The 26,730-nt window shown below is 38.7% G+C and overlaps 1 protein-coding gene across 6 annotated transcripts; it reads left to right on the top strand.

The window, feature by feature from the left end:
* The first annotated feature begins 17,331 nt into the window (after positions 1–17,331).
* Positions 17,332–26,416, top strand: SMAD5 (SMAD family member 5). Of its 6 annotated transcripts, none has more exons than XM_026686947.2 (8): positions 17,332–17,436; positions 18,245–18,359; positions 19,620–20,142; positions 21,104–21,355; positions 21,944–22,063; positions 23,053–23,274; positions 24,346–24,602; positions 25,288–26,416. In XM_026686947.2, exons 3-8 carry the CDS (start codon positions 19,740–19,742, stop codon positions 25,429–25,431), a joined length of 1,398 nt encoding a protein of 465 aa, XP_026542732.1. In that variant the 5' UTR covers positions 17,332–17,436; positions 18,245–18,359; positions 19,620–19,739; the 3' UTR covers positions 25,432–26,416. The 6 variants fall into 6 exon arrangements, with proteins under 6 accessions (XP_026542732.1, XP_087811402.1, XP_087811404.1 ...); XM_087955276.1 differs by having other exon boundaries at positions 17,338–17,436; positions 18,245–18,429; XM_087955278.1 differs by having other exon boundaries at positions 17,344–17,440; positions 18,245–18,429.
* Positions 26,417–26,730: the final 314 nt, after the last annotated feature.

Here is a 26,730-nt window from a genome sequence, read left to right as displayed (position 1 = left end):
TTATTTATGAAGAAAATGTATATGGCCATCCAACTCAGTCATGGTGATTCCAGGCAGCTTACAGAAATAAAAACCCCAAAACATAAATCCCTATAAACCTCTAGCCCTCTGGTGACATCAATCCAACCGAACCCCTTGATGGGTTCCTTGTCACCATGAGGGTCTCCAAGCCTCTTGGCTATTTGAAAGAGGGTCAAACTGGGAAGGTAATCTTATTTTTGCAGGGCTGTTGTTGCAGAGGCCAGGAGCCATCATGGAGAAAGATCTCCTTGAGAGAGGGGACCCTTAACCTACCCTGCCCCACTGCTTTGGTGGGTTGGGTAGATGTAATGGGAAAAGATGGTCCTTCAAATAGCCTGGCATGTGCTTCTCTGGGAAGTCTTCTCTACCAAGCACTCCAAAGCTATGGAATCACTGCAGAGAATGTGGTAAGGTAGATGAATTTCAAAAGTTCACACAATAAATTAATTTTTAGACTAATAACAATAAGATGTGGAGCAAATGCTACTATTGTCACATGGATTAAGAGTAGGTTAAGAATTGTACCCGTGAATTCTGCATCAAACTAACAAGACTTGTTGAGTAGAAATTTATATTCCTGGATCCTATTTTTATATATGTGTAAATGGGTTACTTTTTTATCTGCAGGGGTTAGAAAATAGCACATAGAAGAAAGATGCAAGATTCAAAAAGATCCTCAACAATATGAAACCTGGTCATCTCTGTTATTCAGTTCCAAAAACCAAAGACCTAAGAAGACAACAAAAGAAACTAGGTTTGGGAACAGATTTTTTTTTTTAATTCATTTATTATATTTCTACACTGCCCAGTCTGGAGAGGCTGTAGGTGCTAAATAATCTCATAAAACACCAATAAAAAGGAAAAACAAACAAACAAACACAAGAATATATAACAATTAGTCAAAAGTTAAAAACCTAAAATTAAAAATGTGACAAAAATGTAATGTCTTCATATATTACAAGATGAAGATGAACAGAAAGCAGTCAATAGTTACTTACAGTATGAATGCATTTAGGCTGCATTCACTGACATAAGTAAGTAAAGCAGTCACAGGACACCTGTCTATTTACACTCAACCAGTGGTGGAATTCAATTTTTTTTACTACTGGTTCTGTGGGCGTGGCTTATTTGGTGGGCGTAGCTTGTTGTCATGTGACTGGGTGGGTGTGGCTTAGTGGTCATGTGACTGGGTGGGCGTGGCCAACTCAATGCCACTCACATCAAGGGGTGCTTCACTTGGCCCCTCCCCTCCCAGCCATTCTTTGTCACCCAGCCTCAACTTATCTATAGTTCTGTAAAAATGTTGTTCACCTTTTTTGACTTTATTATCTGCATACTATAGATGTACTTTTATGGACCACTGAAAGGAGGAAATGGCTCACATGCTTTATTCAAGAGTGTGATAGGCAACGGGCTTTTAAGGGGCTGCCACAAAGAAAGGGGGACAATGTATTTTCCAAAGAAGCAGAATGCAAACAAGAAGCAATGGATGGAAACTGAACAGAGAGAAGCAACCTAAAACTAAGGAGAAACTCCCTGACAGTGAGAACAATTAACCAGTGGACCTGCTTGTCTACAGAAGTTCTGGGTGCTCAAACTCACAAGGGGAAAGCAATACTTGCAGCGTCCATGGGGAATCCTTGGAGAAGTTTTTAAAAGACCTGCTTCCAAAATGCATTTCTTTTACGTTGCAAAAGTGCTCCAAGGCTCGATTCACCCCCACCCCCTCTGTCAGACCGCACTCTTTCTCACTCCTGACACTTTAACTCACATGGGGAATGTAGTGTATTTAAATAGAGACTTCTAGGGCGATGTTCCTATTGGTTAACAGAAACAACGATACGATTGGTTAGTAACGTTAGTACCTGATCGGCCACCAATAGCGGCGGGAAGTTTAACTAAATGTCATTGGTTGCGAGCCATGGAGCAGCCGCTATAAAAAGGGCTGCTGCGGTTCGACTAGAGTTGAAGTTACTGTTATTATTAAAGAGCTGAATTCAACCCCGGTCTGCGAGTCTCTTTACTGGCGACAGAACAGGGAAAGTGATACTTGCAGCGTCCATGCCTTTCTTCCTTTTCCCCGGGGAGAAAGAGGATGTGGGGAACGGAAAGCTAGGAGAGCGATCGTAAGTGAGCGACCAGGCGACTGGGTTGGGGGCGTGGCCAGCCAGGGATTGCCACCGGTTCGGCGACCCATGCCAAATAACTGCTACCGGTTCGCCCGAATAGGTGCGAACTGGTTCAATAGCACCTCTGCACTCAACACTAGTGGTCTGTACTAAAGTATTGTTTTCAGTTGTGGGCAGCACATTTTAAGAGAGACACTGCAAAACTGAAACATGATTAAAGAGCAATTTGCAGAATAGAACAGAAATTAAGGACTCTTTTCCACAGTAACTATGAGAGGAATTTACAGTAGGTGTCCTAGTGGACCACTATTTAAGTATGAGCCAGCCGTGTGCTGCAGTTGCCAAAAAAGCCAATGCAATCCTAGGCTGCAACAACAGAAGGATCATCAAGATCATGTGAAGTGGGAGATTGGGAAAGAAAGCTACTTTTAGATTTGCAAAATTCTGTTAATGTAACTTTACAATAAAGTAGAACTCGTACTTCTGGGTGTACTTCTTGTCTGGATTACCTCACAAGACTGACATCAGTCTTGTAAGACTGCAAGTATATTTCTCTGCCATCATCATTACAGCCCAGGAAATGAGGAAGGTCCCTTCTGAGACATTTGCTACACCCCTATTCCTTCTGTGGGCTAAGTTGCCATTTTATCTGACTGTTGCCCTGGCTGTGGCTCTTCCTCCTATCTCCCAAAATCATTCCCACATATTATTACACACACACACACACACACACACACTACAAATATCATACAGATAGTCCTCAATTTACAACAATCCATTTAGTGATCATTCAAAGTTACAAAAGACACTAAAAAAGTAACTTAAGACTATTTTTCACACTTACAATCATTGCAACATCCCCATGGTCGTGTGATCAAAATTCAGATGCTTGGCAACTGACTCATATTTATGACAGTCTCAAGGTCTTGTGATCATATTTTGCGAACTTCTTATAAGCAGTCAAAGGGGAAGCCAGATTTACTTAACAACCGTGTTACTAACTTAACAACTGCAGTGATTCCTTTAACAACTGTGGCAAGAAAGGTCATTAAATGCTGCAAAATTCACTTAAATGTTTCACTTAACAACAGAAATTTTGGACTCAGTTGTGGTCGTAAGTTGAGGACTACTGGAACTGTGCTGATAAGATCACACTTGAAATACTGAGTCCAGTTTTAGTTACCATGATACAACAAAAGATGTTGAGATTCTAGAAAGAGTGCAGAGAAGAGCAATAAAAATGATTAGGGGACTGGAAGCTAAGCCATATGATGAATGTTTGCAGAAACTGGAAATATCTTGTCCAAGGAAAAGAAGTGACATGATAGCAATCTTCCAATATTTGAGGGCTGTCACAGAGAGAAAGAGGTCAACCTATTCTCCAAATCACCTGACAGCAAAACAAGAAGTATTTATTTATTTATTTATTTATTTGATTTGCCAATTGTTTACAAGATAATAAGTATAAGTGTATACATAGTTGTGAATACATGAAATGGGTACATATAAGAAAAATAAAAGAAGAATAAGAGAAACAATAGGACAGGGACGGTAGGCACGTTGGTGCGCTTATGCACGCCCCCTACAGGCCTCTTAGGAAAGGGGTGAGGTCAATAGTAGACAGTCTAAGGTTAAAGTTTTTGGGGTTTGGGGAAGAAACTACAGAAGCTTAACAGATAGAGATCCAATCTAAAATTAAGGAGAAATTTCCTATCAATGTGAACAATTAATCAGTAGACTGGTTTAGGGATGCTACAACACTGGAAGATTTTAAGAAGAGATTGAACAGCCATTTGTCTGGAAAGGTATAGTGTCTCCTGCTTGAGCAGGGCATTAGACTAGAAGACCTCCAAGGTTATTCTGTTACTCTGTATTCCTCCTGTCCCTGAGTTGGCTGAAAAGCACATTGATATAAATTGTTCTTCATTCTAAAGGAAATTCACTGAGGCCTCTGCTTTAACGGGCCTCAGCAATAAGGCTGATAAGTGGTGTTACCTGTACAGATTTAATAGTGTGACGGTTCCAGGCCCGTGATGGCAATGTAAACCAAACCTTGGGAATGGAAAAGGGATGAGTAAATTATTAAGGGGGAGGAGGTTCAGAAAAAAAAAATATTACTCAGGCCTGAGAAAAAAAATTATAGCACTAGAAAGAAACTCAAAGAAACTTGACTTTGTTTGGGTTCAGATGGAAGGGAGAGAAGCTGTCAGCTGCTTCGAAACTGACAGGTTTCCAAGGTTCTATTATTATTGTCATGGCAAGCTCAGACTCAGATGAGGAGATTGACAATGGAGCAGCCTGCTCTAGAGTTACCAGATGAACCGCCGCCTGAGGACCTGGAGGCAGTTGAAGGTGGGGCCAACCAGTAATCAACAGGAGTAGCTACTTTCAGTCTTTCAGATGAGGAGTCTGAGCTGCAGCCTCCACCCAGCAAAAGGGCTCACCAGGCAGAGAAGAGAGAAGATCAAAGGTGCTCTGCAAGGTTCCTCACAAGGAGCCATGCCCTCCTGTAATAAGCAACACCAGCATTGGCTCTAATAGAGCAACAAAAATGTGGAGGAGGAGCTCAGTTGTAGCATCAAAGACATACAGAGCCAGGCACTGCCTGCAGAACAGACCATGAGCTAAAGCTCCAAATTAAGCTAGAGAAGAAAGGGACCCCGTTTCCATGCTATGACTTTGAACATCTACTCCTATTTTCAAGGAGTTCATCGGAAATTGCTTTAAATCCTGACTATCATTGGTAGAGAATCAGTGGAATTATGGAATGAATTTAAAGAAATCATTAAGGATGAATCAATGTGAAAAGAGACTTGTCAAAAAAAAAGAGAAAGAGACTTTTCTATGGGATTTCTCAACGGTCAATATTCTTCCAGCTCCTGTTTAACATTTAGTAACATCAGTGTGCTGATGATACCCAGATACTTTGGTCTGTGCTGACCCAATGAGTCCTCCAAAGGCTATGGAAGTCTGGATGGAGAAGAATAGGCTTCAACCTAACGAGACTGAGTCATTATGTGTGGGTGAGTGGGGCGAACTTCCTAATACTGGGAATTTTCCATCCTTAGTTGTGGATGGGGTTGCACTGCTATGATGAGAAAATCATTGCACAGCCATATTAATTTTATTGATTTCTAGCCTCCCTTTGTTAATTTTACAAGTAACTCAGGGCAGCAGCAGACCTTCTTCCTCCTATTTTCCCCACAACACAAACCCTGTGAGGTGAATTGGACTCAGAGAGAATGGCTGACCCAAAATCACCCAGTTGGCTTTCATGGCTAAGGTGGGACTGTACTCATGATCTCCCTCTTGTCTTATGCTGTTGCCCATTGTACCCCCTCCTGACCAAATGGCACTGGTCATTCATGCTTTGGTCTCATCTTGTCCTGACTAACGCAATTCATTCTACATGGTTTATCTTTGAAGGACATCTGGAAGCTGCACTTGGTTCAGAATGAAGTAGCATAAGCAATCATGTTTATATCTAACTATGCTCATATTATATCCTATCAAATTCTGTACTTGTCAACAGTGGTGTCCCCCAAGGCAGTGCTCTAGGACCAATTCTCTTCATACTCTACATAAATGACCTCTGTGATCATATTAAGAGCAACTGTGTTCTCTTTGCTGATGATGTAAAGCTATTCAACACCACAGAAAATACTGCTAAACTTCAAAAAGACCTCGACTATGTATCAGAATGGTCAAACAAATGGCAACTTCAAATCTCAACAAATAAATGCTCTGTCTTACATATTGGCAAAAATAATAAAAATCAGAAAATAAAATACAACCTGAATAGTCAAGACCTTGTTGATGATCCAAACTCTGTCAAGGACCTTGGAGTACTCATCTCTAATGATCTAAGTGCTAGAGCCCACTGTAACTACACAGCCAAAAAGGCATTAAGAGTTGTTAACCTAATCCTACGTAACTTTTTCTCTGGTAATATCACACTATTAACTAGAGCATACAAAACATTTGCTAGACCAATACTTGAATACAGCTCATCAGTCTGGAACCCGCATTACGTATCTGATATTAATACTGTTGAGAAAGTCCAGAAATATTTCACAAGAAGAGTTCTCCACTCCTCTACTCATTGCAGAATACGTTAAGCCACCAGACTTGAAATTCTAGACCTAGAAAACTTAGAACTACGCCGCCTTCAGTCTGATCTAAGTATAGTATATAAAATCATACAATGCAATATCCTACCTGTCAATGAATACTTCAGCTTCAACCATAACAATACTAGAGCACACAATAGATACAAACTCAAGGTTAACTGCACCAAACTTGATTGCAGGAAATACGACTTCAGCAACAGAGTGGTCAATGTCTGGAATACTCTACTTGACTCTGTGGTTTCTTCCCCAAACCCCAAAAACTTTAACCTTAGACTGTCTACTATTGACCTCACCCCTTTCCTAAGAGGTCTGTAGGGGGCGTGCATAAGCACACTAACATGCCTACCATCCCTGTCCTATTGTTTCTTTTTATTTTTCTTATATGTATCAATTTCATGTATTCATAACTATGTTTATACTTATACCTATTATATTGTAAGCGATTGACAAATCAAATCAAATCAATAAATAAATATTACACCTTTGTTTCACATGCTGCACTGACACCTAGTATACTTTTGGGTACAATTCAAGTAGTTAAGTATCACCCATAAAGCCATTCAGAGCATGGGTCTGGATTATTTGAGGGACCACCTGTTTACAATTGTCTCTGCCCATTCTACTCCCAGATCTGGCAGGAAAAGGTCAGATCCCATTGTTTCAAGTGCCATCTTGTGGGATTATTGTGGCCTTTTCTGCTACAGTGCCTGCTTCCTGATATACCAAGCCATTGATATTAGATTACCTCTATCAGTGTTAGCCTTTAAGAATGGTTATTCAGGCCTGGCTTATTTCCCAGCTATGAAAAGATAGTTCCATTTAGGTGGTTGTTTGCTAATTTCCTTGATTGCTACAGTATGTGGTTGTTTTTCTTTTTATGTCACTGTCCATATAGCTTTTACATTTTGTTAGCTACCCAGAATTGTGTTCGTGAGATGGCCATCTTAGAAATCAATTTAAAACCAGACACCCAGAGTCACCTTGCAAGGGAGATGGGTGGTATTTAATCAATAAAATAAATTGAAATAAATACTTGATTGTATGATGACTGTACCAAATTTTCTCAAGAAACAGGTTCCCAACGATATATGATGGTTATTCTTATTTTTTTAAAATAGGAACTGGATACAAAAACAAATCTAATTGTGAAGTACAAGTAATTTCTCTTGTTATTTTCTGTAAATGGGTATTTTAGTATGGATTGGGGCTACTCTGGGAACCATTTTGCCTAGGCCATAATTGGGCTTCACACTACAGCTTGATAGTAAATCACTGCTCTCCAGACACTTAATCCAGCTGGGCTTGACTTGGCAGAAAATTCAGACATGACCAACCAGACTAGAATCTTTATTGGAAACAAAACTAAAGCCCTACATGCAACAGTTGATTGCCTACTACGAAGTACAAAGACTGAGACAGCATTACATAATGCTTCTTCCTAGCCCTGGAACCTCTGGATGCCAGTTTCAATTTTTAGAGCAATCCCCCACCCGTTCCAATGCTATTGTATCAATTTGTAAGAATTCCCACTACATGTTTCCATAACTTAAAATACAATCACTTGCCCAAACTGCTTGCCGATTCTAGCTTAACTTATGTTCTGTGACATTTGTTTTGATTTTTTTTACCATCTTTCCCTACAATGCACTTCTGGAGGTTGTAATTTTGAAGTGGAAAATGAGTACAAGGATTAGCTTCTTAAATCTTCTCTCTTATAAAGTTTTTCATGAAAAGCTTTCCCCTCTTTTCTGCTTCTTTTTATCATTCCTAGAGGTATTGCATGCAAGCAATAGTTTAACGCTCTTCATCTCCCTTCTCATATGACTCTAAAGAGGCTATCCAGACTAAGCTGGATAACTGTTAATTGTAAATTAAGAGGTGAAGATATAGGGATGTTGTTTATACTTGTTGTGATAAGGGTGGGAAGTTGCTTTCATAGGTTTTTTCCTGTTTTTCTTTTTTGCTTTCTTCAGCTTTTTATTCCATTTTTCTTATTTTTACTTTGCACTTTCTTTTATTTCACTTAAGGCTGTTCATAAACATTTACCGGTATTTTAAAAAGAGCAGAGAATGAAATAAGCTGGGGAATTGGGTTAATAAGCTAGATTCTTCAAGTGAGGCAGACTTGCTTATGAGAGAAATATAAAAAATATGGAGTTTGGCACTAAAACTACAATGTAGTTCATAATGAGATGGTTATTGGCACCCAACCAAAGTTGGGCACATTACATCTGATCATGAAACAAGAGCTATTCAGCTCTTTACCACGCCCTGCACTGATCTCCATGAACATAAACATTAGAAACATTCTTCTGAGGGATATATGCTTTCTGGAAAATGGAATCGTTATTTCTTACTTCCCTTCTTCTGGAAAGAAGGAATACTTACTTCTAGCTCTCTATTCAGAATTTTCAACATCACCCCCACAATTCAGCTATTTGACCACCCTTTGTGTCTGTGTCTTCCATGTGCAATCAATATCTCTGCTGAACTATTGAAGGTTTTTTTGAACCTTGATCAATTTTCTCGGGCTCTGGTTAAGTAATAAACCTTGAAAGTCTGAGGAACTGTTGTTCCAGAGAAAGTTACTTTCTTGAGTGGACACATAGCCAACCTTTGGCAGGTTTGATGGATTTGGCTGCAGGTCTGTGGTTGCAGGTCTATGGCCACCTTAGGGTAGTTGAATACTATCCCGAGATGTCTTCTATGGTTATTCAGCAGCTGCTGATCCTGGAACTGGACCAGCCGATTTTAGAGCGGGTTGGCTGTCATTCCATTAATGCCTGGGTGTGCATGCTGGCAAAGCTTCACCAGGAGGTGTGTATCTGCTTCACTCTAGCTCCATTCCGAAACTGCACGTCTGGAAAACTGCAGCGTGTAGGAAGACGGGTCTGGAGAAGGAAAGAAACGTTTTGGTTTCAAAATGAATGGCAAAATATCTCACAAGAATAATAATTTTAAAAAAAGAAAATGGCAGTTCTAATAATCAAATTGCTCATCTTTTTCAAGTGTGGTCATTCTTCCTGATTCTTTATGCCCCATCTTTGAGCAAAGCACAGGCTAGAGGACACTACTCAAAGGAATTCAGAAAATTTAGCTGTTGTTCAGGTCAAAGCTAATGAGGATTGCATAGCAAGATGTATCAATAAAAAGAATCAAATATCACATTTGTCTGCAAGTATGAACAGCCAAACCCTTACCTGCATTCATTCCAATTTAGAATTGCTGAAGTGGCATGTAGAGTGCTGCTACAATAATTATAGTTTATAACTCTTCTGAATATTAATCTGCTTCCTGGATTTCATCACTTGAAGTTTTGAAAGCTCTATTTTCCACAAGGTGTTTGAAAACAACACAGTTCTCCTAAATGCACTATAGCTTTATCTTTATTCTTTGGGGGAGGAGCTTTGGAAAAGAGATTGGATAGCCACCTTTCATGGATGGTTTAATTACAGGGAGTTAGGCTGGGTGATCCATGTGCCCTCAACTCTCCACTTCTGTGATTTTTATGATTCTTTCTTGGAATGTTGTACTTATCATTTATTAATTTATTATTTATTTATTTTAAGATGTCAGCTTCCCAACTTCTGCATGACATGCCAAATTAGAGGGGAAAAACTCATGAAAACAGCTAAAACATTAAATCAGATGGACAGCTACACTAAAACAATTTAATTTAAAAATATACCCAAAACCAACAGAATAAAGCAGGGACTTTAAAGAGATAATAAACATCACCCCTCAGAGGTCAGGGTTTTCAAAGCTTTCCAGAAAGAGGATGCCATCCTTATCTTGGTGTGTGTGTTTGTGTGTGTGTGTGTGTGCTGTTGTTGTAATTGCTGTAATTGCTGAGGTGTAAATTAGTTGTTTTTCTCATTCAACTGCAATCAGCAAATACAAGGTAGTCCTTGCTTAACAACCATTTGTTCAATGACCATTCAAAGTTACCACAGTATTGAGCAAATAGTATTTATGACTAGTCCTGGAAGTTAGTCATTGCAGTGCCTGCACAGCGACATGATCAAAATGAAATGCTTGGCAGCTTACTCACATTTATGACCTTGGGAAGTGCTTCAACTCCTTCCCCCACTTATTTCCCCTCTATCTCTGTCATTTTGATTGCTTTGTTTTTTGCCATCCCTGCTGCCTGCCCTGTACTGGGCCTGCCACCCTGCTGCTATGTTGCCCCTTGGAGCCCTCAACTGACCTTTGTTATTTTCTTCCTTTTGCGATTTATTTATGTATGACTTGATTGGATTGGATTTCTATAGCTGCCCATCACAGGTGGCTCACAGTTCAAAACGTATGTTCCAAAGGTGTTTTTTCAAACGGCAACTAGACTTTCTTTGTTTTTGCATGAAGACTTTTCGCTTCTCATCCAGGAAGCTTCTCCAGTTCTGAATGAACTGCCTTTTGAAAAAACACCTTTGGGACAACCACGACCTGGATGACTGAGAATCTCCATAGACATTCAAAATATATATTACAATTAAAATAAAAAAAAAACATTTTTAAAACAATAAAAAGCATTAAAACAGTAAAAAAAAACATTAAAATGTCTAATTTGAGTGCATATAAAAGCAAGATAACTGGCCTATTAATGAGAGTGCCAGGAGTCAGAGCCCTTGGTGCATGTAATGCCCCAGGCTTGGGAGCATAGCCATGTTTTTAGAGCTTCACAAAAGGCTAACAGGTTGGGGCCTGGTCAGCTAAGAACGGTGGGAAGTGGCAGGGGCAGCAAAGTGCAGGCCAGCAGGGTTCAAGGCAGAGTGTTGGTTCGAGTAAAGGGTAGTGGGGGATATTTTGAGGAATACTATATTTCATTCCAAAGAGCAAATGTGGCAAATTTAACAAAGTTACCATGTAATAAAACACCCAGAAAGAGAATTAAATTAAAGATGTTACTGAATCATAAAGCTCATTGGATGATTTTGGCCAGCCATTATCTTTCACTTCAAACATTGAACACCATCTGTGTGCCACCTGGAGTTACATTGTGTGAGTTAGGCAACTATATATATTAAATAACAAACACACACACACAAACAAACAAACCATTTTACAGCTTGCTGTTGGGGAGAAATAAAATGACTTCAGAGGAGTCCCTTACACACACTGCCTGAATTTCTGGACAACAGACATAAAGGTGCTGTAAATATATAAGGAGGCCTCTATTTGCAAAACTTATAATGAACAAAAAAATTGTAGGGCCACCGAAACATATAAAATTATACAAATTTGAAGCAGGATCAGCCTAGTACCTCAAAATCCTATTTTTTTTTAAAAAAAAAAATGCAAGTATTTTTGCATTCCAAATTTTCTTGCACAAATTGTAAGTGGACTGAATAATTTTAGACACTCACATTTTTTTCAATTTTTCATTTCATAAGAAAATTTCATCTTTTACATGTATTAAACTCCTGCAATCACACTAAGCAGTATCTTGCTTATTATTTTATTTTGCATGCAAACACATGCACATGGGTCTATACAGAGACACATACAGATATTTTGATTAGAATCAGAGCAACCATTTCTCTTGCCCTGTTTCTAGAGAACTGACTTGCAAAATGTGATCAACATCTAAAAATACTCCAGACTTGTTTCACAAAATGTAGAATTAAATAAATTCTCACTATGAACCAGACTGTTTTTAAAAGTCATGACAAGCTTCCTCTTGGCACAGATTGAGTTGAAGAGAGATGCTTGCTGAAAATTCAAATGCAGAAAGCAGCCTTAAAAAGCCTCTGGACCATAAATCACAAAGCAAATATAAATAAGGCTACTTATTCTCTGGCAAGATAATATAGTACCAGAAGGAAAGGAAGGGAAGGGAAATACTTCTTCAGGAGGGGAATAATTCTTTGAGAAGATAAAGGAGCACCTGGAGTCCTCCCATTAAAATAATACAGGGCTTATGGCTGCCAATACTTGCCTGATTGTAAATCAATACAGAATTAATTAGATTGATTTCTAGCAGAGAAATACTGCAAAGTTAGCCAACATTTTGAATTGTGTTAGGCTAAAACATGTTAACTCTGCGCAATATTCTTTGTTAATATTCTGTTTTTAACTATACAGCAGGAGGGATTTTTATGTATACCTACTTAACTACTTACTTGTTTGTCTGAGTTGTAATTTATCAGTTATAGTAGTCTTTCCCTTGAGGGGTGATTTGATTTTAAAATTTTATTGCAGCTTTGAAATTTTACATACTGCATTTTATTCTTGTTGATCATTCCAGCAAACTATTCTTAGCCTATGCACATTTTATTTATAAATTTGATATTTCAAAATTTTTCATAAGTATTTTTCTTTTTATATTTTTCTTCTTTTTTGTATTTCATTTTTTTAACAATATTTTTAAATTTTTAATTCTAATGTTTTAATCTTTATTTTAAAACTAAAGGCTTTCATGTTACAAGCTATTAAAAAATAAAAGAATTATGATGACAGAGAAAGTTAACTAGTGCCAACAAAGAAAAAATAGGACACAAGAAATCTAAGCCTTTTAATTTCTCACCCAAAAAAGCATCAGGTTCTATTAAGCAATTAACATATTTACCTTTAATGGGGCTGAATATTTCTGATTCAAATAATAACTAGAGCCTAAAATGATGTGTGCCTACAGTCTGGAGGGCAGCCATCAATCCCCATCTTGACTGCAGATGTCCCTGAATGGAACAAAATCGGGCATTTTGCTCTGGAGGATTCCAAACAAAATGCAGATGGAATGAAATTCAACTAGCATCCATTGCTTCCTCGCCAAACATTCTTGGTGGGAATAATAAGGGAGTTGACTCACATTAGCTGTGATCCACAAGCCCTTTTTAAAATACCAGACTCCCCCCTACATTTTCTGGAAACCTATTGGGACAGGTTTGTTACACTAAATCAGGGATGGGAACTATGGCCCTTTTATGACATGGCAACTTAACTTCCAGAATTTCATGCTGGCTCAGGAATTCTGGGAGTTGAAGTCTGCAAGTCATAAAAGGGCCATAGTTCCCCAGCCCTCATTAAATGCAAGTCTGATTTTTCCAGGTTGCTCTGGGACAGTTTATTCAACATATTTATGATTTGCAGTCTTTGGTCCTGATGTCTTTGTTGCCGCTGAAATTTCATATTATTTACTCCAGAAGACATAATGGGGATCCTAAGACAAATTTAATTTTAGAAGGTGAAGAAAATAAATGAAATTGGCACTGCCAATTTCCTTTAGAATGAAGAACTTGAATGCAAATTTCTACAAACCAGTTATTGTTTTAATAAGTATGAACCTAGTCTTTCTCCCCCCTTTTATAATCCACTTAATCCTAAAAAAATAAATCAGGATGTCTTGGAAACATCTGAAGCCCAATTTCTGTTGCAATGGATATTCTCAAAATAGTTTGGGGGAGAAGAAGTATGCAGAAGTTAGTGGGGTGAGGTTTTCCTCATTCTCATGGACAAACCACATCTTGTAGAGAGTTGAGCTGGCTAGGTACCGGTATTATGGGCTGGATTAATGAGTCAAGACTTTAAATCAAAGAATCAGGATGCAACAGGTTCTGACCATGCAACTCAGGAACCAGGAGGCTCTCAGCTAGGTGCTGATAAGAATTAGAAGGAGCAGGATCTATTGGGAAGATGAGCTTACAGTCCTGGAGCAGTCAGGTGATCAGTCACCTGTTACAGAAGCTGATTCAGAGCCAAAGCTGGAAAGATCCTCAGCCCTTGCATCTGTATAAAGATTAAATGAGTAGAACAAAGTGTTCAATGAGGTCCCTCAGAAGAGGCATGGCTTTGGAAAATAGGCATGCCTGAACCAGTGCTATAAAAGATCTTATGAGTCAGACTTCTGTTGGCAAACAACTTTTCAACCTTGCATCTACTTGAATGTATGGGGGGCTTTTTCATACCTGGGTGACCCCTGAATTGGTAAAATTACTCTTAACCACCATTCTTGGATTTGTCTACAAAGAACCTTACCTTTTGAAATAAGCTCGTGTGTTTTCTTTGAACATTTGAACAATGCTTGCATTGTTGTAAGAACCAAGATATTTTATTGAAGTCTAACCTTAACTGTTGGCATTAGATCAAATTGGTTGCTAGCTACCATGAAATAAGTCCCACCTTACATCAGTAGGGAGTACTGTAGTTGCTAGCTGAAATTGAACAAAAAGAACATCTAGTCCAGGGGTGTCAAACTTGATTTCATTGTGGGCCGCATCAGGGTTGTGTTTGACCTCGGGGGGAGGGGGGGCAGCTTGATGTCACTCAAGTCAGGGGCACCTGTGCTGGCCAAATTCCCTCAGACCCGCCCACCCTCCCTCTCTTTATAATCTTCCTTCTGTCCTTCCTTCCCTTTTCATTCTTTTTTCTTCCCCTTTCCTTTTTTCTTCCTTGTTCTCTTCCCAACTTTCCTTCTTTGTCTTTCCTTTCGCCTTTCCTGTCCCTTCTTGGATGCTCAAATGCAAAATGGGAAACATTTCTCCTTTTGTTTTTAAGTTTGTTTTGCTAGCCCTCTGCCAGCGAAAACAGAGCCTGGGAAGGCCGTGCGCGGAGCCCCTTGAACTCTGTTTTCACTGGCAGAGGCATCGCAGGCTAATCCTTCATGGTTTCCAGGGTGGCCCAACGGGACAGATCTAAGCACCCTGTGGGTCGGATTTGGCGCATGGGCCTTGTGTTTGACATGCCTGATCTAGCCAAACTGACAATATAGGCTATGATACCATGTCCTAAATGTCCTGCCTCAATACTGTACTTCAGAAATTTGATTATACTTTTGGCCAGAGTCCTGCTTTTTAAAAAAAAAAAATCAGTGCAATCTATCTATGAGTCTTAACCTTGCAGTCTCCACAGTATGTCCCTGACTTCTCATCAAGAATGGAACTAGCACAGATGGGCTAGTTTCAGGAGGCATGTAGATGGAACTTACTTCTTTCTCTATTTTCCACATTTTTGAACTGCCCATCTCCCTCAAAAGAGGGACTCTGGTTGGTTGTACAATAAAACATTAAAATATAAAAACAGTATATAAAAGTTAAGGTTTTAAAATTAAAATTTTACAAGGAGGCAAGGATATAATTAAATGCTGTTTAAATTAGTTAAAAGTTGAAGGGAGGCCTCTCAGCGCACCAGCCAGCCCCAAGGTTGTGTGTTCCTCTGCGTTCCACAAGCAAGGCCACAGAGCCATGTTTTAATTCTTTTTCAGAAGTCCAGGAGCGTGGGGGCCTGCCTCACCTCACAGGGTGGGGACAATGGCTCTCTTCCTAGACCCCACACCATTGCTAACCAAGATGGTTGTTAAGTGAGTTGCCCCAGATTTTATGTTCTTTTCTGTCATGGTTACTGCAATTATTAAGTGCATCATGCAATCTTTCAGTGAATCTGGCTTCTGCCTTGTCTTTGCTTGTCAGAAGCTGGCTAAGAAAGTCACAAAGGGCTATATAATACATGAAGCTCAACTGGGACATCCGTGTAGTATAGGTTTGAAGCTTCTCCCATCATACAGTCACAATGCTGTTCAGAATCTCGCCCCCTCCCATCTTCTTCTTCTTTCTTGACTGAGGATTGGGGCTTTATGGATGACACTGTTGGATGCAGTGGTCGATCCTTCCTCATCACCATCACTGCTGTACGGTGAGAAGACACTTGAGTCCCTGGACATGCGGTGTTGTGTGGATGAGATGACCTCTGTATTCAATGTTGACTCCAAAGAGTTTTGCTCTACAGGAGCTGGAATGAAGTCCTCAGGCTGCAATGATATAGTTCATGCAAATGATTGTCTGAACAGACATATACATGATTACATACATTATCTTTTAAACACACCAACAAAACTAACATGAAGACCATACAGCACTGTTCACACTAGATTAAGAAAACTTTGGTTTGAGTTTGCCTATGCATGTCTGGGTCAGAACAGAGGTGATTACTGTTGATTCCAAAGCTCCACATGTGGAAGGAGTATGTTGTGGGTCAAACCAACGTGCCCAGTTTTTTACATATATAACAATGGTCTGAAATACAGGTAGTCCTTGACTTTCAAGGGTTCACTTAGTGACTGTTCAAAGTTACAACAGCACTGAAAAAAGTGACTTATGAGTGACCATTTTTCACACTTATGACTGCTGTAGCATCCCCGTGGATACCTGATTGAAATTCGGATGCTTGGCTAGTGACTCACATTTACAATGGGGGCTGTGTCTTGTGATCCCCTTTTGCGACCTTCTGACAAGCAAAAGTCAGTGGGGAAACCTGATTCACTTTACAACCATGCTACTAATTTAACAACTACAGTGATTCACTTAACAAATGTGGCAAGAAAATGTAAATGTAAAATGAGGCAAAACTCACTTAACAAATGTCTCACTTAGCAACATAAATATTGGGTTCAATTGTGGTCGTTGAGGACTACCTGTATAGTTTTCTTACCTCAGGTGAAGCACCGTTGAAGTTGGTTTGGGTTCCCCAATGTTTTATAAATCCTTCCAGCCTGACAGCATTACAGGGCAGGAATTGTCTGTCCTTCTGAACCCAGGGTCCCTGCTCTTTGATTTCATGTTCGTTTTGTTTTGTTTTTAAGCTTGACAAACTTGTCTGGTGGTGGCTTCCACTTTTCTTTACGGCTGTCTGGATCTTCCTCCGAAGCTCTTCTAATTTCTCTCCCCGAATTGGCTTTTACGTCCGAGTTTTCGTAGGTTTTTTAAAGCTCTTACATTGTGAAATTTTGGTATATACCTCCTCACTTCGTTGGCAAGTCTCTTCTCTAGGGAGCAGAAGTATCTGAACCCGAAACATTCCGAGCCGCTAAGCCGCAATGAAATCACGAGGAGGAAGCCGGGTAGCCTCCTCGCCGGGCTAGCAACAAAACGCAAGTTACGCGGCGAACGCAACGCTACATCGGAGCAACCAATACACTCAAGGCCTGCACTCCTCTCCCCCCACCCGCCCCACCATCTCTCAGAAGCCTGGAGAGCACGCTCCCTCCTTCCTTCCTTCTTTCTGCAAATCACAGGCTTCGGACGCTTGATTGACGCATAGGCTCAACCAGCCGCGTTTCGCCCGATGGCCTTGTCACGTGAGCCCTGGGTTCGACTCGGGAGCTCTTGTCGGTTCTCCTGGCCGGGGTTCGCCGCTTCCCTCTTCGGCCGCCAGCCGCGCGTCGGGTGGTAGGTAAACCAGTTGGAAAAGCTGGAGAGGAGGGCGCCCTTTTCGTGGCTTGCTGGGTGAGGAAGTGGCGGCGGGAATCCTTCTCTGCCCGGCCCGCCCGCCTGCCTTTTGCAAGCTGGGGGTGGGTATAGAAGAAGCGTCCGCATCTCGAGCCAGGCGCTTCTTCGCTTTGCAAGCCAGGGTGGAGGCGGCGGGGGGAGGGGACTCTTCGTAGCAACTTCCCCCCGCCTCACCACCAAACTGCGGCGGGGCAGAGTGGCCCGGCGAGACTGGAGCCCGAGGTGCCCCGGTTTGGGCCTGGCCCACGCTTGCGGGCGATCTGATACGGATCGATATTGCATTTAATGCATTTAAAGCATTAGCATTGCCGGGCCGCGCAACTTGCCTGATTGAGGCCGTCCTCAATTAGCAGCTGATGGGATGTGTTTGTGGGATCCTATCCTCCAACTCCGAGCTTGCTCAGCCTCCCGTTCTGCCTGATTTGCCATTAAGCGGAGCGCTTTTAATTCGTTGTTCAGGCATGTTAGGTGTCTGTTTGTATATATACTGTTGTACGTTTTGGACAGAGTATTAACCTGCCTTTTGGAGGAGAACAGCCCTAAATCCTTTATTGCCTCTTGGGCAGAACTAAACTTCTGAATGAGGAAATGCGCTTTGTCAGCTTAACCCTATTATGATAATACAGAGAGTGTACCAAGTCAGCACCTGTGGCATCCTGATAAGTTTCCTAGCAAGAGGACGTAGGAAACATTTGTGATGGCTGTTGTTGGATTGTTCTTTATGTGTTTTTTGTTTTGTTTTGTTTAGTTGTGCAGCCTTTCCTTGCCCCCATCCAGAGAGATGCCGAATGCAGATGGTAAAAAACTGTTGCCTGTCTTTGCTCATGAGGCCTGCCGCTGTCTTCTCTCCATTGAAAAAACAGGTAGCTGGGATTGCTAGGCACATTTTCCTATAAAGTTGTTGAGAAGCAGCGTCTTTTGAGAATTAGCAAGGCGAGCAGGCAGCTTTCTGGCCCTTAATGCCTCATGTTTGATGGGCTGAACATACAACAGGGTGGGCTAGCTGTTTTGACTTGCTGTAGTTTATCAGAAACCCCATAGACAATATTTGGCAGTTTCTGTAGCAGAAACGGAACTGACTTGTTATTGACATCCTTTCTCTTTGTTTAGTGCTGCTTTTTGCCAGCTGCCTATTGTCTATGTCTGTACTTGTTGAGTATTCTTGGGGGATTTTATGAGGTCTTATCAACATGTTGCCACAGCACATTAGTTCCGTTTGTCATCCTTACTCCTTTTTATTTTTTAAAGAGAGTTGCAGATGGACCTTGTTAATAACAAAAAAAGGGGCTGTGTGTAACTCTCAGCATTATATTTTTCTGTTCTTCAGCAAGCCAGATTGACTCTCTTGGGGCCTGAGCAGTGTTCCCCAACAAGGGGCTTCACTGGTTCCTTTGCCAGAGAATGCTCACTTTTGTACTGCTGATTACACCATTGATCATTCACTGCTTCTATTCCTTTAAATGAAATCCACACAGTGGTCTCTTCAAAAGGCATAGATTTTCTTTTTATGACCCTGATCACAACACCAAGTTCAGGATAAGTTAAAAGAAAGGAACAGTAGGAGTAAAACCTCAGAAACTATAGTGGCTTTTCAGAACTGGAACTTTATTACAGAATCTCTTGTGTACAGCGTGCCTAATTGCTGTCAGTTTCTAGTCACCAGAGGATTTGCAGTGCCTAATTGCTATCATTTAAACAGTTCAGAAATCACCAAAGTATTTCCACAGCTGTCTTAATAGATGCCCATCTTCTCGTAAGATATACCATGCATTTCAGTAACAGTTCAAGTTTCAAATTGATTGATGTTTAAAAAAAACATATTTTCATTTATCTTTTTTTTAAAAATCCAAGCTTTTTTCCCTGTTTAACCAAATGATTGGCCCTTGTGAAAGAAAGAAGGAGTTTGGCTCAAAGGACTTCCTTTGTTAATGCCACTGACTGTTTTGTCTTTTAAGTGTTATCCCCATGGCATGAAAATTGGTTCAAATTAAAAGGCTGTTAATAATATGCATCATACGGGATTTAAATATAATGAGGTTTAAAATTATCCAATTATTCTCTGTGTTTGCCTTCATTTCTCTGATAAGCTGGCATCAACTGATGTTCTATAATTTTTCTTATAGGTCTAAGAAAAGTCACTTCCTTGGATTAAAAAGAATTTAACCATTGCTGCAGTTGCGGAGTCATTTTTTTTGTCAGAGAATCAGCAGTTTTGTTCTAAAAATTGCTTTAAAACTTGTCAAATGACCTCAATGGCCAGTCTGTTCTCTTTTACTAGCCCAGCTGTAAAGCGCTTGTTGGGCTGGAAACAAGGCGATGAAGAAGAAAAATGGGCAGAAAAAGCAGTTGATGCTTTGGTAAAAAAACTAAAGAAGAAAAAAGGAGCCATGGAGGAACTGGAAAAGGCACTAAGTACTCCTGGACAACCCAGCAAATGTGTTACAATTCCTCGTTCATTAGATGGGCGACTTCAAGTGTCACACCGCAAAGGCCTTCCCCATGTGATTTACTGCCGTGTGTGGCGTTGGCCTGATTTGCAAAGTCATCATGAGTTGAAGCCATTGGACATTTGTGAATTTCCTTTTGGATCTAAACAGAAAGAAGTTTGTATCAATCCATACCATTACAAAAGGGTGGAGAGCCCAGGTGTGTTTCAATGCCTTTACCCACCCAAAATAGTTGACTTGCTGCAAAACAGCAAATTGAAAATGGGAGGGACAAATTGGTACATGGGAATTGCATCTGGGAACATTGATACTTTGTAGACCAGAATCACACATTATTACATCAACCCTTGGTTTGCTTTTACCATAAATTGTTGAGCATCCTCTTAATAGCCAGGTCCATAGATGATACATAGTCTACAAACCATGCTGATACAGCCATTGCTTTAAACCAAAACAGAACTCCATAGTGGCATAATGAAGTATATGAACCCTGCTTTTGATTGTTTCCTCCCTGAATTTTATGCTATTTGAAACGATTTGTGATAAACAATATCAATTGATTTGATAATTGTATTGTTAAATAAGATAAATTTTCATAGCAATCTTCATCTTTTTTCAATTATAATTGAAAATCTGGAAAATGTTTCCTGAAATATTTTTTTTCACATGTTCTATTATTTAACATCACAGTTGCTCAATCATCTTGTGCAGTTGTCTTAGTTAATGCAGAAAAGCTGTACAATTTTAAATTGCAAATGGATTGGTCACTCATAATCTTCATAGGGTTTGCACATTTTCAAATTCAAGACCTTTAGTGGGGAACTTGGATAGAATTTAAGAAAAATGGGGAGAGCCCAGGGCAAAACCTCTTGATTCAATTTAAATAGTAGTCATAATTCTCATGCTTTTAATGATTTTTACTTTTGTTACATTAAAAGTTATAATTGAGCAACAATTTCAGGAGGAAATTTGGGGGCCTCAAGATTCAGGAGCAACACCTGGCCTTGGCACTCAAGTTGTACATTTCGGTAGTAACTCTTCCAAGTAGAGAATAAGTTTCTGGCATATGCTTCTTTCTTTGTACTTTTACTCCTCAAGAGTTAATTATGACCTGTGTAAATCTTCAACCCTATTTTAATATGTTTTCTTTTCTTTTTCAGTTTTACCTCCAGTCTTGGTGCCAAGGCACAGTGAATTTAACCCACAGCATAGCCTTTTAGTTCAGTTTAGAAACTTAACTCACAATGAACCACATATGCCACACAATGCTACCTTTCCAGATTCATTCCAACAGCCCAATAGCACTCCGTTTCCCATGTCTCCAAATAGTCCATACCCACCATCTCCAGGTGGCAGTACCTATCCAAGTTCTCCAGCTAGTTCTGGACCATCTAGCCCATTTCAACTACCAGGTAAGGACTATTTGTATGACAAATGTTGAAAAGTAGAACTTGTATTATAAAACCAGAGGAAATTAGAATTACATTTAGTTTATGCTATATTTGTACTCAAGTTGATTAAGTAGACATTGATTGAGGGAAAGTAGCAAAGAGAAAGGAGAGGAAGAAAAGGTTGTAGAGGTTCAGAGACTAAATCGAAAGCAGATAATAGTGGCAGCAATAACTAGTAAAATAAGTTTCAAAATGAGAAACCTTTTATAATTAATCCTAAAATCCACTTTGATAAAACTCATTAATATCAAGGAAACAGCTTTTAAGTTAATATATCAGATGGAGAATCTGCTGGTGCAGAAAATGAAATAGATGAAGCAAGATAGATTGTGACATAAATGACTGGCAAAGGAAGCGAATGAGGCCCATAGAAACCTCAACTGAGAATGAAAACGTTTTCATGATAGAAAATTGTTAGATTCCAACAAAAATAGAAAGAGATAGAAAATGACAGAAAATACAAGTTGTGATTATAGTTGAAAAAAACTGGATAGTTCAAGGTAAATGTACTAATACTGCTCAAGTATTCTTTCTTTTTTTCATTTGTAGCCGATACACCACCGCCTGCATATATGCCTCCTGAAGACCAAATGGGTCAAGATACTTCACAGTCTATGGATACAAGCAATAGTATAATTCCTCAGATCATGCCCAATATTTCGAGCCGAGGTGAGTTAAACTTGTGACTTTATAAACTTGTTAACATTTCATAAACATGAAACTTTTTGATAATTTGCCACTTATAATATGAAGAAAGAAGATAAATTATTGTCACGGCTTTTATTTAGTTTGTCTAGTGCAGCATCTCACACTGTCTTGTCTACGTGGGGTGAGATTGTTACATTTAAGAATTTGGTCATTAGAGATACAGAGAATTTGTTGACTAGAAAGAGGAACATAATGTCATCTGATCAGCATTTTATCCTTTCATCTGAATCATGGGTTCAAAAAGAGAGGGAAATACAGACCCGAGAGTTTTTTGTTTTAAAAGCAAGTTGCAGTTAAATAGAATTTAAGGGATAATTTTGAGGGTTTCACACTGTTAATTCCCATATATAAGAAGTTGAAACTGCATTCCAGGCCATTTGTTTCTGTGTTGCAAACTGCTGATAAGAGAAGGTTCAAGGCTATGCCAAGGAGAATAACTACTTGGAATTTGGAAAAGGATAAGATAAAATATTGTTCATTTGCTGTAATAGTAGTAGCATTGGAACTTTCTTTTAGTGGATATCATTTATAGGCCTGTTCTTCAAAAGAGTAGCTAACTTCTGTTGAATGATTCAACATATATTAAGCATGCCAGCTGTGCAAAGTAGCATTAATTCTGTATTATTGTTATTTGTAAGTGAAAATCTTTAGAAAAAATATTTCTTACACAATTTGAATTTTAGCTAAAGAAATAAGTTCTCTTAAAACGTTTCAGAAGATTTGCTGCTGTTCTTTCAATTAATATATTTATACCTCACTAATTAATTCAGAATCCTGGAGTAATATTTACTGTCTATAGTCTGCTGTTAATGGTGCGACCTGTTGGGAAGATTTCTGCAGGAATATAACTGAAGTTCTTTAGCAATAAGAAAAATGCATAAATGCTTAATACTGTAGGCAAGAGACTGTAAATGCTGGAATTATTACAGGTATTTCATGTTTGTTCATAGATGTTCATCCTGTGGCCTATGAAGAACCCAAACACTGGTGTTCCATAGTGTATTACGAACTAAACAATCGTGTTGGGGAGGCTTTTCATGCATCTTCTACCAGTATCTTAGTGGATGGATTTACAGATCCTTCTAACAACAAAAACAGGTTCTGCTTAGGTTTGCTCTCCAATGTTAATCGTAACTCAACAATTGAGAACACTCGGAGACACATTGGAAAAGGTAATCCTGAAGTATGCTTATATAATTGTAAATAGACTGTGTTTGCAGTTTGGATAAATTAAATTTAATTATACAGTTTTGATAATATGCCACATGAAAAAATATTGTAAATCTGAACAATTCAGCTTGAAAACAAAGAAACAAACTTTGTAAATGAAACATTGAATCAAAACATTTCTATTAAGACTTTTATCACTAAAGATTTAGTGGTAAACAAATAGTTAATTATTTTGTAATCTCTTGTACTATTTGTACAGATCTCCTGACTCTCATAACAAGTCATACTGAAAATAAAACAAAAGTTAAGAGCTGAAGGGGACAGTGATAGCTAAACATGACAGGTTATTTTTCTGGTTTGAAAGACATTGCATAGTCCCTAAAATATCCTTGAATATAATTTTGATACAGAGGGTGATTTGGCAGAATGCAGCCCAAATCAAGGTATAGCATCTTCTGAAAAAAATCAGTTTGTAGTCTTTAGATGCTTCTGGATTTAGCTTTGCACGTAGAATTTTAGGAGACAGCATTGTTTAATGTCAGTATCCGTTCCTGATAAGAGCAGATACACAATATGGAGATTAATTTTAGATTGGATTTTATTACTATGTACTTTCCTTGGGACTATCTTGGAAAAGCTTTTCAAAACAGCATTGGGTAGCGGTGAGCAATAATGGATGTTAACTGGCAGTACTCTATAAAGACTTGTTCTACAAGTCATGCAAGTTCTTTCCAGATACAATTCAAAGTGTTGGTGATGACTTAAAATCCTAAAATCCATCTCCCATACCAGCATGCCTGCACACTAAGCCCAATTGATGAGACAAGAAAAAAATACTTTATCATTATTGAATAATTCTATCATATACTGAGTGAAGGGAGATGAGGACATCTAGTGGTTAAGATATTTGGTGTTTGAAATGATATACTTGACATATTTAAACAACTGGAAACAATTGGAATCCTTTCAAATAGAAATTTGGCTAGGGTTCCTAACAGCTGAAAGGAAGAGGCTATAATCATTTTTTTCAAGTTAACTGTGTTAAATATTTGGGATTTTTCTCCTTCCCCTAGGCGTTCATCTGTATTATGTTGGTGGGGAAGTCTATGCAGAATGCCTGAGTGACAGCAGCATATTCGTACAAAGTAGGAATTGTAATTATCATCACGGATTTCACCCTACAACTGTATGCAAGATTCCCAGTGGCTGTAGTCTTAAAATTTTTAACAATCAGGAATTTGCTCAGCTTCTAGCTCAATCAGTCAATCATGGATTTGAGGCAGTATATGAGCTCACCAAAATGTGCACAATTCGAATGAGTTTTGTAAAGGTAAGACATGGTATATTCGTTATTTACAATATTGTATCTGCTTGAAATATATCTGGAATATATTACATATGACTGCAATTTTAACATATAACAGATTTTGGCAATTTTGCTATGTTTAATTAGCAAATCCTCAGAGTTAATTCAGCATTTCAGATTTATTATTCTTTGTTGTTGTGAATAAGTTAGAAGGATGTATAGATAGTAGGATAGATGCCTAAATATATACATAACAATGTATGGATAGTTGGCTAGATGTCTTTCCATTTATTCATTTGCAGGATGAAATAAGGATGAAGATTACCCACTTCTTTCTATTGACCTAATAAATAGCATTATTTCCTCCCTCACAGAAAAATGGGGTGGGAATCTACCTATTTAGGGGATAATTAATCACAATTCCAGTACAATTTATGAGTGGTCAGTGATGATTGCAGTTTCTGCCAAGTTGTAGTTTTTGCATCATATCATGTGCCCATCATAAGTAAAAATATTATAAATTGTGCTCCAACAAAACTAGGAGACATTAGGGATTGGATGGTTTAAATGACATGTTTTGGTTGAATGGGATGGAGATAAGCATTACATTTTTCAAACCAAATCATTTTTTAAAAATGGAAATTGTTGTATTAATCAGTTGTTCCAGTGTCTAATTCTAATCCAGTTAAATTCATATCATTCTTTATAGGGATGGGGAGCAGAATACCACCGACAAGATGTTACAAGCACCCCGTGTTGGATAGAAATCCATCTTCATGGGCCTCTTCAGTGGCTGGATAAAGTACTTACCCAAATGGGCTCCCCACTTAATCCTATTTCTTCTGTTTCATAGTGCCAAAGTATTTCTTCAGCAACCACAATTTTAGTGACCATTTTCTAATTTTCCAGAAGCTTCCAGTGTGGATTCTGTAGGAATACATCATAAGTTAGCTTTCTTCTTCTACAAATGACCAATTCCATTGTTTTAACATCGTTTTCCCTTTCATTTCATATTAAGACTGTTCAATTTGGAGGAAAACTGAAAAATGCAGAAACTGTTTTACCTGAGCTATACATATTTGAACAACTTTTGATTCCACTGGAAGTATTTTAACATGTTTTCTGAGGACACATTCTTGAATGACTTTACACAATGAATAACAAACACTATCTCATTTGCTAAATCTATATAGCTCCAATTTACCATCAGTTTTTAATATTACTATATGGTTGTATGGATGATCTAAACCTACAGAGAGCTAGCTTTATTATACCTAAGATTGCCTTTAGCTTAAATATGACCTCAATGTGTACATATTGACAAGCATCTGTTACAGATAGTGATAACAAAATACACTAGAGCAGGCTCTCCTTTAGTTACTTTCATCACAGTTCAGTGTTGCCTTCATAATTTAGTCCTGTACTCAGATAAAAGTCCAGGGAAATTCAGATGAATGTGTGTAGGATTGGTGCTTAACAGATGTTTTATCCAGGGTATGCACTGTTTGAGGCAGTTAACATTTATTTGAATACAAAATACTAAAGTGCTGTATATTACATTGCAAGAATGTGCATTGTGCTTTATATTTTATTTTGCATTTTGGTAGAAAATAGTCTGGAAGCTTCCTAAAAATTTACATTTGCTAATTTTCAATATTATTTTTTTCTTTAAATATTACTTCTGTTTTGGGGAGATTTAAATTTTATCTAGTAAGTGTTGTAAAACGCTTGCTTTTTTTTTTTGCTGAGGAAGCTCATTTTCATAATGATTTATGAGAATATTGTCATGTGGGTGACTGGAAGTTGTATGATGTACAATAAACTTTTTTTTTATTGGCAAGGGCTACATTCTTTCAGGAGTAATCTCATGGAGGCTATGCACACTGATTGGTGGTTGACATAGCAAATTGTCTCTTGCTATCAACCCCCCCCCTCTTTTAACATCTTTATCTTTCTTGTCTTCTCTACCTTCCCTTTACAAATAGGCTAATGATTCCTGCTAAAGGCATATATTGAAAACATGAAGCACATTTTTAAACTTAGGATGTACAGTATACCTTTGTTATATTGTTCATGAACCTTAATCGTTCATACACAATTTCTTGTATAATGTAATGAGCTGGCAATCTTAACATCTGGATCATATTTAGAA

Source organism: Notechis scutatus, chromosome 2 (genome assembly GCF_049901735.1).
Source record: "Notechis scutatus isolate UNSWTSFEM ecotype Mainland chromosome 2, rNotScu1.2, whole genome shotgun sequence".
NCBI lineage: Eukaryota > Metazoa > Chordata > Lepidosauria > Squamata > Elapidae > Notechis > Notechis scutatus.
This window is presented reverse-complemented; position numbering and strand designations above follow the sequence as displayed.